Source organism: Anthonomus grandis, chromosome 3 (assembly GCF_022605725.1).
Source record: "Anthonomus grandis grandis chromosome 3, icAntGran1.3, whole genome shotgun sequence".
Classification (NCBI taxonomy): Eukaryota; Metazoa; Arthropoda; class Insecta; order Coleoptera; family Curculionidae; genus Anthonomus; species Anthonomus grandis.
Genome location: NC_065548.1, coordinates 23,405,749 through 23,419,773, shown reverse-complemented (window position 1 = coordinate 23,419,773; position 14,025 = coordinate 23,405,749). Strand labels below are relative to the sequence as shown.

At 32.9% G+C, this 14,025-nt stretch overlaps 1 protein-coding gene across 6 annotated transcripts in view; it reads right to left on the bottom strand.

Annotated features, from left to right (window-relative positions):
* The window catches only part of LOC126733913 (putative thiamine transporter SLC35F3), a 58,239-nt gene that overhangs the window by 21,055 nt on the left and 23,159 nt on the right, over nucleotides 1-14,025 (bottom strand). For all 6 annotated transcript variants that reach the window (XR_007659902.1, XM_050437377.1, XM_050437379.1 and 3 more), the window contains exon 8: nucleotides 9,240-9,414. Coding sequence is in view for 5 of the 6 variants with exons in the window: in XM_050437377.1 (XP_050293334.1) it covers nucleotides 9,240-9,414 (175 nt within the window). In the remaining variant the exon portion in view is untranslated. The remainder of the gene's footprint in view (nucleotides 1-9,239; nucleotides 9,415-14,025) is intronic.

Sequence of the window (14,025 nt, the reverse complement as noted above, 5' to 3'; positions counted from 1 at the left end):
TGTTCTTAGCAATTCAAATTTTTTCAAAATAATATGATGTCATGCTTTCATTTGGATCTTTCTTTCTATTTGGCATTGTTTGTAGACTCACGGCATAGTCAGTATGATCTGGAAAGCTTTTCTTTATTAATGCTTTCCACTCTTCCCACGTGTGGTTATTATTTTTTTTTAGGCTATGGTACCAGCTTTTAGCCATTCCTATAAGCCTGATGATAAGCTATGATAGATAGTATTAATCTTGTCCCACTGGTTGACATCTTTTAATTGGTCGATCTTATTTAACCACTGTTGGGTAGTCAGATTTGTCTTTTCGGGGAAAACTCTGGAATACAATCCGCTTTCACATTAGGTCAAATTGTACTGACGTTGCTATTTTCGTCCTTTCGTTGAGCCAAATTTTCAATCATTTTCTCCTACCTGCATCTTGCATCAATTTTAGAACTTTTTCTAATTGTGCAAGCCCACCAGATATATCCTGAGAAGGCAGCAGAATATCATCCATGTAAGCCATGGCCGTGGCATACCTAAATGACCCAAGAATTTTATTAATTGCTCGTTGAAACACTGCTGGCACATTAACAAGTCCGAAGGGCATAGTCATATATTCATAATGACCCTCTACTGTAACGAAAGCTGTTTAATGAATTGAATTTTCCTCTATGGGTATTTAGTGATAACCGGACGCTAAGTCTAAACTCGTAAAATAATCACATCCTTTTAAATTGTCCAATAAATCATCGATTCGTGGTAACGGATATTTGTCTTTAACTATTTTTCTATTCAAGGCCCTGTAATCCACACACATGCGAGTTTCGCCGTTCTTTTTGCGTACTAGTAGGATAGGACTCGCATAGGGAAAACAAGATTCATATATTATTTTATTCTCTAATAAGCCATTTACTATTTCCCTAACTGTATCCCTTTCGCAAAATGGTAAACGATATGGTTTATAGGTGACAGGTATGTCATCAGTTAAATTAATAGAAATTTTTGTGATCTTTGTTTCCCCCTACTTCAGTTAAATTTGTAGCACAACAGCCTCTATATTTATTAAGTAATTCTAAAAGTTTCATTTGATCTTTCAGTTTTATTTTATTATAAGTAAATTTTTTTATATCATTCACTGTAAAACTGGTTAAAGGTTCTTGACCAATAGTGAGACGCTCAATTTGATTTTCTTTATCCGCCGCTGGATCTGCTGTATAAGCCACACCCATTAATTTCTTTAAGGGGTTCCTTATCTACACTAAATAAACGTACTTGCCTTCCTCGTACTACCATTGTAATATCTGGGTGATTAATAAAAGGGTGTCCCACAATAACTGACAATAGGGTGTCCTACAATAAGTGCTTCGACAAAGGCCTTTCCCAAATCTACTTCTAAATTAATAAACGTTTTATGATGACTAGTTACTGAGCCACCGGCATAACCACTTAGCTTTACCTGTACCGCGTAAAGTTTTAATCTTAAATAGGCAACGTCAGATTTTCGTAAAGTGACCGCATTACTACCTGTGTAGACATAGCCACGAAAAATAGAATTATTTATGCGACAATCGATAAAATAGCAGGTTCTACCCAAATAATTATTTTTTACGTTTAAAGGTAATAATTGTTTAAACTTACCAGATGATGTTTCTGGTCTATTTTTAAGACAGTTCTGCTCTATATGCCCAAGCATTCTGCAAAATTTGCATTCCAAAACTGGCTTCATGCACTTTGCTGCTAAATGGCCACGTTGACCGCAGTTAAAGCATTTCGGCTGGAAGTTAGTGTTATGAACTGATCGTTTATCTTTTATGATTGCTCGAAGGTCGGAAGCATTTTGATGATGTGCAGGTTTACTTACATAATTTCTTACTGAGTGTTTTGCCGTCGGTTGTTCATGAAGAACTGACAAATATTCTTTGTATAGATCTTCCGGCGTTTGGTAGCGGCCCGCTCTGGCTCCATTTTGTACGTTAGTATCACAGAGTCCACGTATTAAACATGACACAGCTTTTTTTCCATAAACGTCGCATGTTCTTAGCAATTCAAATTTTTTCAAAATAATATGATGTCAGGCTTTCATTTGGATCTTTCTTTCTATTTGGCATCGTTTGTAGACTCACGGCATAGTCAGTATGATCTGGAAAGCTTTTCTTTATTAATGCTTTCCACTCTTTCCACGTGTGGTTATTATTTTTTTTAGGCTATGGTACCAGCTTTTAGCCATTCCTATAAGCCTGATGATAAGCTATGATAGATAGTATTAATCTTGTTCCACTGGTTGACATCTTTTAATTGGTCGATTTTATTTAACCACTGTTGGGTAGTCAGATTTGTCTTTTCGGGGAAAACTCTGGAATACAATCCGCTTTCACATTAGGTCAAATTGTACTGACGTTGCTATTTTCGTCCTTTCGTTGAGCCAAATTTTCAATCATTTTCTCCAAACGTTTGAAACGTTTTCTTGAATTACGCCTCGATTTCATATAACGGTAACTCTCATACTCACTATCTGATGAGCTAGTGGAATCAGAGCTACTGTGGGATCTCTTTCCCACTGTTGAGCCTTTTTTTATATATACTACAACTTGAGGAACTCACTAAATTACAAAGCAACTAATAACTAATAAACGTATATACAAAAATGTCCAATGCACAATCAATTAATAAAAAAAAATGTGGCGCGACCGAAAAGCACGCGAATTATTATCCCACCTGAACTGTAAACGACCAAAATTTTATAAATAAGACACGAGTGCTCACAACAAATATATATTCCAGACTACCGGGCTTTTTCTTTTTAAAATACATTCTAGCGGATCTAAAGTTTGTCCAAACAGTTGGATAACAGATGTGGGTAGATTCCCACCATAGTTCGAAGGTTCATTAGTATTCTTATCACGTCCCAGCCTAGGGTTGCTTTTAGCACCATGTGGTCTCATTTTGGGCCCGGTACTTTTCCGTAGATTACATAAATACTTACTAAATATATACTAAAATTAGAGGCATAGGAAATACAAAAAATCACTTAGACGCCTTGCAATAAGTTACAAAAATTATGATTTACTCGACTGCATGTATAGCATCCATTAAATGATTAATTTTCAACTCATGGATCATTTCCATCAAAATTTTAAATTAGTGTTCGCATCCTCTATACACAATTTCACTACAGGTATTTAAATTCAGCTCGATGTCGAAAGAAATTATAAAGTGGTAAAAAAGTCGAGTACCTCACTTAAAAATAAAAAACTGGAAGAAATATAACAAATGGATTTAACCAGTATTAAAAGCCTAATTATTAAACTTTCTTAATTCATGAATAATGTAATTCCCGTATACCCAACAAACAACTATTGAAAAAGTTTTATTTGACCGGATACATCTATAGTAATAACTTCAGCTTAAAAGGAAGTTGCTATTTCTAAAATAAGTTTATAGGGAGAAGTTTTCAGAAAGTTACAAAATGTTAAGAAGTTTCAAAGTATTGCCGTATAAATTCGTTTTGTGTCGAATTTTTGGGCTTAATGGATTTTGTATAAGTTGGTGCATGAGAGTCATGGAAAGTATGTTTTATTTTTGTTTGACGTGGAAATTCTTTTGTTTATCTTTTAGAATGTTAAAAAAACTTGGCAAAAGAATAATTAAGTACGTCTTGATTTATAAAATAAATATTTTTTAAAGAAAACATTTTTTGATCTTATAACTAAAATTTAAAACTTGTACTATCTGTTATCTCTGTCACATTCTAAATTCAATTTGTTTTTAAGTAATTTATTTAAAAATTAATAGTACTCGCCCAAGGAGAATGGATATAAGGAGACTGATCTCCGCGCTTCCCAAGTGAGGTGACGCGTACGCAAAATTGAACGATAACTGGGTTCGTAAAGTAGCCACCTAGGCGTTGTTGGTGAGAAGTGTACCTCGCTCTGATTGATGCATGTTGATTTTATTTTCACTATTAATTTTCATTTAATATTGTTTATCGAAAAAGAGAATTTTTGATAAACAGTAGTTTTAAATTCATTTTCAATAGGGATAAGTCTTTGTAACGTTCACGGTTGCACGATCGGCTCCCGTTCTTATCGGGAAAAGAGAAAAAGAGAAGAGAAAGGTTTTAACTCTTTTTTAAGACTCCACAGGTCTGTATATTATTATATAAGTATGAATATTTTTTTTTTATTCTTCATATATTTTTTGAATTTTATTTACTACAAACTGTTTCGCATCAATTTCGTTTTTTTATTCGTTTTATTGTTTTGCAGAATGAATAGATTTCAAAAGTGGCGAGAGGTATTTGATTACATTAAAAAAAGGACATCATGTATGTCAATTGTACTTTCCTAAAAAAGGTGTTGTCAGGATATGTCGAAAAGCAGTGTTACTCAAACTTTTTTCGTGCCGGAACCCTTTTAAAAAACTAAATTTTTAACAGAACCCTAAACTCTAAACTAAAAGCAAAAGCAGTTATATGTGAACTGTTTATAAATAATCATACAAAAAAAGATAGATACAGTAAGTAGTGAGTTAGTAAGCAAATGATAACACTAAGTTCATTTAATACGAGGCATGTAATTGTTTTTTATTTCTCATCAACTGGGTAATGTCAGGCTTGATAGAAGAAAGTTGAATTCTCATGTCTGGTTCGGCATCCAGTCTATTGCGGTATTTTGTTTTTGTAACTGTATATGATGAAAATCCCGTTTCACACAAATACGTTGTTGGGAACGGCAGAAGAATATTCAAAGCTTCTGTGGCAAGTTGTGGATATTCATCACGAACCCTGAACCAAAAATCATTTAGTGAAATTGTTTTGAACAATGATTCCATGCTTGTATCCAATGTCATTTCTAGAAACGATTCATAGATCTGATTTGACATATTTTCAGGCTTCTTCAATTTAGATGAAAAAGAGTTTTGAATCCATGAGTTTATTTTCAATTTTGTATTCTGTTCTTCAGGAAAGTAAGATTCAGAAGTCCCTTGTAGATCATTGAGATATTGCACCAATTCAACAAATATTTTATTTTGAAATATTTCTATATCACTAAGACTATGGTGACTAAGGAAATCACTAAGCAATGAAAAGCTTTCGATTTCTCTCTTACCAAAACAAGTAATCCAAAAATCTAATTTTCTTTTAAAGGCAGTTATTATGTTGTTAGCACTGAAAACTGTTCTACTGTTTTCCTTGTAGTGACAGGTTTAATTCGTTAAGTTTTCCAAACATATCTGCTAAAAATGCTAGTCTAAATAACCAGCTTTTATTGGACAAGCGGTCTTTTAAAATAAAAGAAACATCTGTAAGAAAAGCTTCTAATTCTGTTCTTATTTCAACAAGCCTTGTCATAGTTTTACCCCGAGACAACCATCTTACTTCAGTATGGAGCAATAGTGTTTTATGATCGCTATCATAATCTTCACATAATGAGAACAATCGGGATTGTAGTCGACGTGACTTGACAAAATTAATTATTTTTACTGACTAATCAAGAACTAATATTAGATTTGGTGGCATTTTCTCAACCGCGAGTGATTGTCTATGCAGGATGCAGTGGCTGGAACTATAATTTGGCGCTTTAATTTTTTTTTGGTTTTTTCGCTTCTGCTGTTCTACCTGTCATTGCCTTGGCTCCATCGGTACAAATATCAATGCAATCATTCCAATCAAGTTGGTTTTCTTCAAAAAATATGTTTATCGTGTTAAAAATTTCTTCTCCGGTTGTGTTAGTAGGCAGCGATGAGCACATAAGTGAGTCTTCTTCGAGTGAATGTTTATATGGATATCGCACAATTACTAGCAAGATGGCCAGTTCAGCAACATCAGTCGACTCATCCATTTGCAAGACGAATTTGTTATTTTGAAGCCGTCAAACCAGTTCTTATTTTATGTTTGCTGCGATATCCCCAATTCGGCGCGTAACTGTATCGTTCGAAAGCGGCACTGTGGAAAGATGCTTTACAGATTTTTCAGATGCTTTACAGATTATCTCTACCACACATGGTTTTATTAGCTTTTCAGCGATAGTGTGCACTCCTCCTGCTTGGGCAATGCGGTAACTAACTAAATACGATGCCTCCGTGGCCTTTTCATTCACAGTCTAAGTCGCATACGTCATAGTTTTTTGGCTTCCTAATTGTTCTTTTTTACGCAGAAAAAAATCTGTACTTTTATTTTTGAAGTCGGGATGTACAGTTTCTAAATGTCGGCGCATCTTAGCAGGTAACATCGAACTATTAGGAAGGAGTTTGCTGCACAACATACAAAGAGGTGAGCCGTTGGAATCAACAAATCCGAGATTAATGTATGATTTCGTCATACTTTCGTTTTTTCACCTTCAGTGTGTCATTAGATGTTTTACTACTTGAACTTGAAACCATAAAACTAGAACCTGACGCCGTCATATCACCTTGATTTGAATTTGACGCATCATCCAAACGCACATTTTTTGCAACAGCTTTAAACCAGCGTTCCATTCTTCTTTAATACTAATTTGATTTGGTCAATTTTATGACAAATAGTATCTCTTGACGCACGAAATACAAGATTTTACAACCACTACGAACAACAACAAGACAAGCGAACATAAAATACTAAGCGCTGTGTGAGTAAATTTTGCGATACGTTGCTTGATTAATAAATTCTCCGCGCCAAACAATCCTCCTTTATATTATACCAGCAACCATCGAATCATCTGGAATTCCTCGGAAACTTCGGAGAGCCAGACGATTTTCTCCGAAGTACGCGTCGACGCACGAGCACGAGAAACAGCGCGACGAACCGAGGTCATTCGATTGCTTATAGTCCGGGGGCGAATAGTGGCGTACGAGTAACGCTGTAACATTTCAATGTAATAGGTCGGTCATTCACTTAATAATATGGGAGATAAATTATTAAGTAAATGGGTTGGCCAAATCGCCATTCACTGAACCGGGAAATGGCACAAAATCCTCGTCGGTTTTTTTTAAAAATATTGCAAAAACATATATATATATATAACTATTAAAACCCATATAGAGCACAGTAAATTTTGGAGCACTGTTTAGCTTTTATTTTGAATATTGGCTAATAATCAATTTTGTGGAAATACATTTTTAAGCATATATTATATTGAATTATTTTCACATTGATTTCAATTAATAACAATTTTTTTAGTGAAACACTTTTTTCCTGCTAATGTTTCCCTTTAGTGCCAAATTTTGCATTTTATTAATATAATTTCTTGTAACTGCCACAACTATAGCTTATACTGTGCGGTGATGAATGACTTGTGATTGTTTGGACTTGTTATGTAGGATAATATTGAAATCTTATTCAGCAAGGAGTATTAACAAAATGGTAATGAGAAAAATACTAAATTCTAATGCAGAGCTTGAAGTCTGAGGCAATGCAATATGCTATTATTTGCCCAAAGAAGGTCTCGATGCCAACGAAATCAAGGCAATGCAATTGGTAATACAGTTTTTAATTCCACTTAAATTACGTTCTTAATTACTTTTGTTATTTTCAAAAATTATTTTTATAAGGGGAACCAAAACACAACAGTATAAAAAAGAAAAGAATAGTTGAATATGAAATTGTCAATTACATGGCTCATAATAGCCCCGTCTATTATAAATTAGCAATTCACCAAAAAATGCGCTTTTTCCAAAAACTCAATATTCTTTAAAAAAAAATTAAATTTTTGATTAAAGTAGTTCGATGATCTTTCGACGATTAGTTTTTTTGACTTGAACTATTTGTCATTATTTAAAAAAAATCTTAAAAAATGCTTCTTCTTAAAACAATTATAAATTTAACAAAAAAAAATACATGAAAATCAATGCAAGTTTTTTTAAAAACTGGCAATATTTTTATTCTGTTGCTTTTTTCATTTAATAAATCCCATTTCTTTGTTCTTAATCCTTGTGCCATGATTATTCCTATTCAAAATTGTTTAACAATGTTTTCCGATTACTGTGTTGTTACTCTTTGGTTAAACCACCAAAGGGTAATGATCCCGAGCTTTTGAGAACATTGATGAACACAAAGGAAATATTAGGTATTACTACAAAAATTAACCACAAATGGTTGGTCTTGATAAGCTTGTTAATAGCGATCTAAAAAGAAACGAATCGATATAAGTAGCTACTGACTCAGAAACAGGTAAGGAAGAAGAAACAAATGTTGATAGAAATCAAAACAGAGATACAGATTCAGGAAATGAAATTCCGACCAATCATCTGGATAGAAAGTAAGATCACGGATACAATGTACGCAGCACCCCAACTGCAATTCTGGCCTATGTTGCTGAATTTTGCAAAAGGAATATCAAAAATTGTGTAAATTGTATCTCATCCATGCAGGTTCAAAGGGATGAAGAAAAACCTTGAAATTCTATCTTGTTGATATTGTGGAAACTTACCAAGGGCTTACGCGACCAAGCGCAGCGGTTCTACAATTATTTTCCACATTTAAATCAACATTTTTAGACGTCGTTGGAAAACAAAAGGTTACTTCTGATTTTTGTGGCAAGCTAATGGAAACATCTCACAACAAAAAAAAAATAAAACAACTACGAAAGAATGCCAAATTAGTTTCAGAAAGAAAGATCTTTAATTGAAAATTTTAGAGTTAAAATTGTAATGTTCATGAACAAAAATATTTGTTGTAATATGATAGAGTAAATAAGCGTAAAATCAAATCAATCTTGATTTTCAAATTCTTTTGAAGAATGAATGTGACATCTTAATGAAATCCTGAATTAAATCCAGACCTACAAAATAAATCATTTCATGTAAATTAATTTGTATTTTATTAATTTTGTCATGTATGACCGGATTACTTAAAGCTTTTGAGAAATGATAATGATCTGTGCTATACAGTTCTCTGGAGTTTCCATTAAATTCTCGACAATACACAGGAATAAGAATATTAATTTTCTATTTTTAAAAGATAAACTTAATTCAATTTTCCTGGTATTTCATACAAAAATTTCATAAAAAAAACATATTTTGTGCATTTTTTCTTTGGAGTAAACAACACATTGCCAACTTTTATATTTACAGTTATTTTCGGCTGCCTAATTATTATTACGTGTATATATCAATAACGTTATCAAAACGTAACTTCAGTCAAATAGTGAGTGAGGTTCAGATACACTTCCGACCAACAGCGCCGATGTGGCAACTTGCTAAAACTACTTTTTGTTTATCTTTCGGTACACACACTTAGCATACAAATCAGTCTCCTTACCTACCCTTGTACTTACCTAATGAAAGACAGCTAGCGCTAAGTAGCGCAGGCCAAGGTAGTCTATCCCAATGTAGGGTCTCTACCCCTGTTAAAAACAGCCCTAGGCTCAGAGGCCACAAAAGAGCGGCATTGAGCATTCCTATGAGCGAGAAAAACAGAGCCACTTGTCCATATGTGGCTTCTCCAATTACCTAAAAATACAATTTGCAAACAATTAATTAAATTAAAAAATAATTCCATTAACAGTATATTTATTTACGATCCAAAAACTAAAATCCCTAAAGCTTCAATGGTTTTAAAAAGTTGTCGAATTGGAATTTGATTTAGGGCTCTAGTGGGACAGTGTACTTGATAGCTTTTGGCGTTTTATTTTAAGCGAATTTCCCAGAGGAAAACAAACAATCATTGTGTTACTAATCACTTTTAAAAGCTTTTTTCCATTTAATTACATGATTAACTAATACAAACTAATAACTCTATTTATTAATTCACTTATAGCAAAAATAAACAGACGATTCTATATAAATTTTAATTGTTAATACTTAAAATTATTACACCCTCTCTTATTATTCATGGATCTTGGTCGCATATTTTGTTCTCTAGATTTAAAATTTTATATTCATTTTAGGAATTTGGTTTTTAAGAAATAAACATTAACTTTATACAAGCAGCTAAAAAATATAAAAATTATGTTTAAGTTCTATACAAAAATTAGCAAATTAATATGATCACACATTCAATACATGTATAATAAATACATGTTTCTGTTTTAATACAATTAAGTGAAATCTTAGAAAGTTAAAAATTGACTCGGCCATGGTAGCCTGGCGGGAATATACCTGCCTGGCAGTCGTATAGCCGTGGGTTCGAGTCTTCTTCGTCTCTCTGAGTCTAGACTTAAAATGGTCATTTGTGAGTGTCCGACTTATTTTAATTTATTAGAATATGTTATGATAAAACAAGTTCCAAATTTAAAAAAAAAAAACATTAAATATTTTAAGTTAAAAAATATAAATAGTATAGTGATGTCACAAAGCTCTAATATAGCTGTGCAGTTACAGTTATAAATTTTATAATATTGAGATTGTCAAAAATATTTTACTAGTCGATAAATGACATATATTTTCAAAGAAATCACCTGGAAGATAAATTACATTAAATATTAATGTTATCTACGGTTAACTGAATATTGGAAAACAGGGAAAGTCTATTATTCAATTCATTTTAGTCATACCAGATACCTATTAATCCAATATTTCTATTCAATGCAATTCATTTCAGCAAAAAGTAAGAAAACTGTTAAAATAGAAACCTGGTGTATTAACATTTTAAGAACGCAATAAAAGGCAAAGCTTTCCAAGACACGTTAAAGAGAGTAAAGCAAAAAACTAATGTAACAAAAATGGACAAGAATAAACAGGATAACTCACATTTAAAGAAAAGTTAACAAATGCTATTTATTAAAAATAAATATTTTTGAAAGTGGAAAATAATGTACGTAATTTAGTACAGTAAACAGTAATTTATAAAAAGAATGGTAAAAAATAAGTTTTTCTTAATATCTTTGTAATAATTTATTATTAAAAAGTACCTAAATAGTAGTTAGAAATGATTAAAAATTAACACTTGCATGAAAGTAATTTTTCTTGTCCAATTTACATGTTGTGTATAAAACAGTAAATTAAACAAGGCGAGTTTTTGTTGTTTTCAAAAATGTGTTTCTGTCATCGCTAACAAGTAAATAAGAAGCCAAAAGACTTTAAAAGCAAAAGTAAATAAAAAGCCTGGCCGTTCTAAATTGCTTTTAGAATGCACTCTGCTCCGGGGAGCTCGTTTAAAATTCCCTTTTGATGTTGTTTGCAGCGTCTTAGACAGGCTTCGCATTTTAGTCAGTAAACATCAATCATTTGAATAACTGGAATAAGTTTGAAGGAAAATCGAAAGAGCTGCTCCACATTTAAAGTAAAAGGGAATCGAGAATCGGGTTATAGCTAGTCATTTTTGAAATACAATTAAGATTATAAAGTAATACTGCAGTTCTAATTCTCATATAATTATTATATAGCAATACTGTGATTTAAATAACAAATATCCTAAGAATTTTATGTTAAGAAAATTGTTATATTGAAACCAAGAGACCAAGAGGTAAACATATATTTTTCTTATTCTAAATAGATCATTGGACAATAAAAAGTAAAAAAAAAAAACATAAGATTGTTCCTAAATCTCAAAATGTAACATAAATAAAAACTATTAATAGCATTTAAAAATCACTGAAGATGAGCAATTGATGGTAGGTGTCAATAAAGATGATCTTGCTGAAAACGGTATTTATATATGTCTATGGATGATTATGGATATTATGTCCATTTTATTCATACTAATTTCAGTAAGGCTTTGGACCTATTAGACCAATATAAATTAATAATAAAGTCAATAGAATTAAATTTTCTTTTACTTTTAATGCTTTTTTAAATTTTCTAACCTGTCCTAGAATTATTTCATTAATTCGAGTTTTTTTATTACATAGGAGGCAGCCTTTACTCAAATTAATTGTTTTTCGTTAATTGATGGATTTGTGGCAATTGTTTTTCTATAAAAACTATTTGAGGCTATAGAGCAGAGTAATGCCTACCTAAGGCGTGGTAGGGTAGAGTGCTCTAAGAGTGCGCGGTCAAGAAGAGTACGCACTCGTCGATTTTTGGAGCATGTCGTCGATAACAACAAGGTGTTAGTTTGTACTGATTAAGAGGAGTGTCTGCATGGTTCTTGTGCATTTTAAGCAAATAAACAGCGATAATAACGTTATTTGGTAAGTTTAAGGAATTTTATCTGTTTTGTTATTATATTTTGACATTTTGGATATTGTACACAACTGTAGTTTTCAAGAATTTCGCGGTCATATTTTGTCATGCTTACAATAAACCTTGAAGAATCCTATAAATCATACCGTTGTTTACAATTTCGAACCAAGATGGAGGCAGCACTGGCGCTTTTTAAAATATGCTCGTTTTATAAGAGTGCGCAATCATTAATATTGTAAGAGTACGCGCGCAATCTTACAAACCAGGTTTTTTGTTCTAACGAATTAAACGTATTTTTTCTTGTGTTTCAGCATGTCTGGCAGAAAACGAAGTTCTCAACGTGCTTTATGCTTACCGGCGGTTATGGAGGCAGCAAGACAGAGGATTGAAAATGGAGAAAGTAAAAGAAGCGTGGCAAAATCCTTAGGAATGGCGGAAAGCACGTTAAGAAAAATGCTAAAAAGGACAACTGTAGCTACCAAACTGGGAAGATTCGACATTACCTTAACAGCAGAAATGGAAGAAGAGTTGTGTAATTATATTAAAACAATAGATAACATGTTTTACGGGTTAACTTCTAGAGCTCTAAGAAGTCTAGCATTTGAGTTCGCTGAAAAAAACAAATTAAAACATCGTTTTAATATAACTTAAGGGCTGGCTGCGTGGATTTTTAAAACGGCACAAAGATGTTACATTAAGGCAACCCACCGCTACAAGCATCGCCAGGGCTGTTGGGTTTAATAAACCACAGTGTGAGCGGTTTTATAAAAACCTCCCGGAGTTAATGAACAAATATAAATTTCCGCCACATACAATTTACAATATGGACGAATCGGGATTTTCAACTGTCCCAAACAAGCCTTCTAAAGTTTTTTTTACAAAAGGAAAAAGGTGTATCAATAAAATATCAAGCGCAGAACGGGGAACCAATGTTACTGTTTTATGTTCAATAAGTGCTAGTGGACAATTTATTCCTCCCGCATTTATATATCCACGTAAAAGAATGAAGCTTTTGGACGGAGCTCCGCCATCTTCAATTGGAATGGTATCTGATGGTAGTTTCATCAATCAGGATTTGTTTGTTGATTATGCCACTTATTTTCGAGATCATGCTAAGCCAACAAAGAAACAACCAGTACTAATGATAATGGATAACCACACTTTCCATTGTTCTATTGCAGCAGTTGATTTTTTTCGACAATATAAAATTATCGCATTAACACTTCCTCCTCATAGTAGCCACCGTATGCAGCCACTTGACCGATGTTTTTTTAGCCCGTTTAAAAAGTTTTATTCCAACGAGTGTGAAAAATGGTTGACGAACTATCCAGGGCGGGTAATTACGGTCTACCAAATTGCTTCAATATATCTGCAATATATACTTCAATATTTGCACCTGCATATTTTAAAGCTGCTTCTTTAACGAATGCGAATGAAGGTTTTAAAGTGACAGGGATATGTCCCTTTATAACCCCTATATTATATTTACCGAAGCTGACTTCAGGGCCACTTTAGTCACAGAACGAGAAAATTCTGCTACAGCTACAGTAGCTAGGCAAGTAGAAGCGCCAAACATTTAGTTAGAAGTCGCTGATAACTCAACATCTAAAATCAATATTCAACTTCATCAAATCTCTGAATTAGCCTCTGAAAATGCTTCCAAAGTTCTTGACAGTCTAACTGTTGTTCATGAGAGTTCCACTACAAAGAAAAATTCACCTCAGCCTACAGAGCTGGTTTCCAACACATCTGCAATCACTTCAACTTTGGAACAAACAGTTGCTGTAGCGCCAAAAACTAAAATATTTGATTTATCGAATACTGCTGGAACATCATCAACTTATATTAAATTAACAACAATTTCTCTATTACCCAAATCAATTACGTTCAGTCAACAAGTCGCAGAAGCAAAAAGTCGGAAATTATCACCAGCTCCCCATATAAGGACCAACTAATTGAAGAAAAAGAGAAAAAAAAACCGAAACCCATAGTCAAACT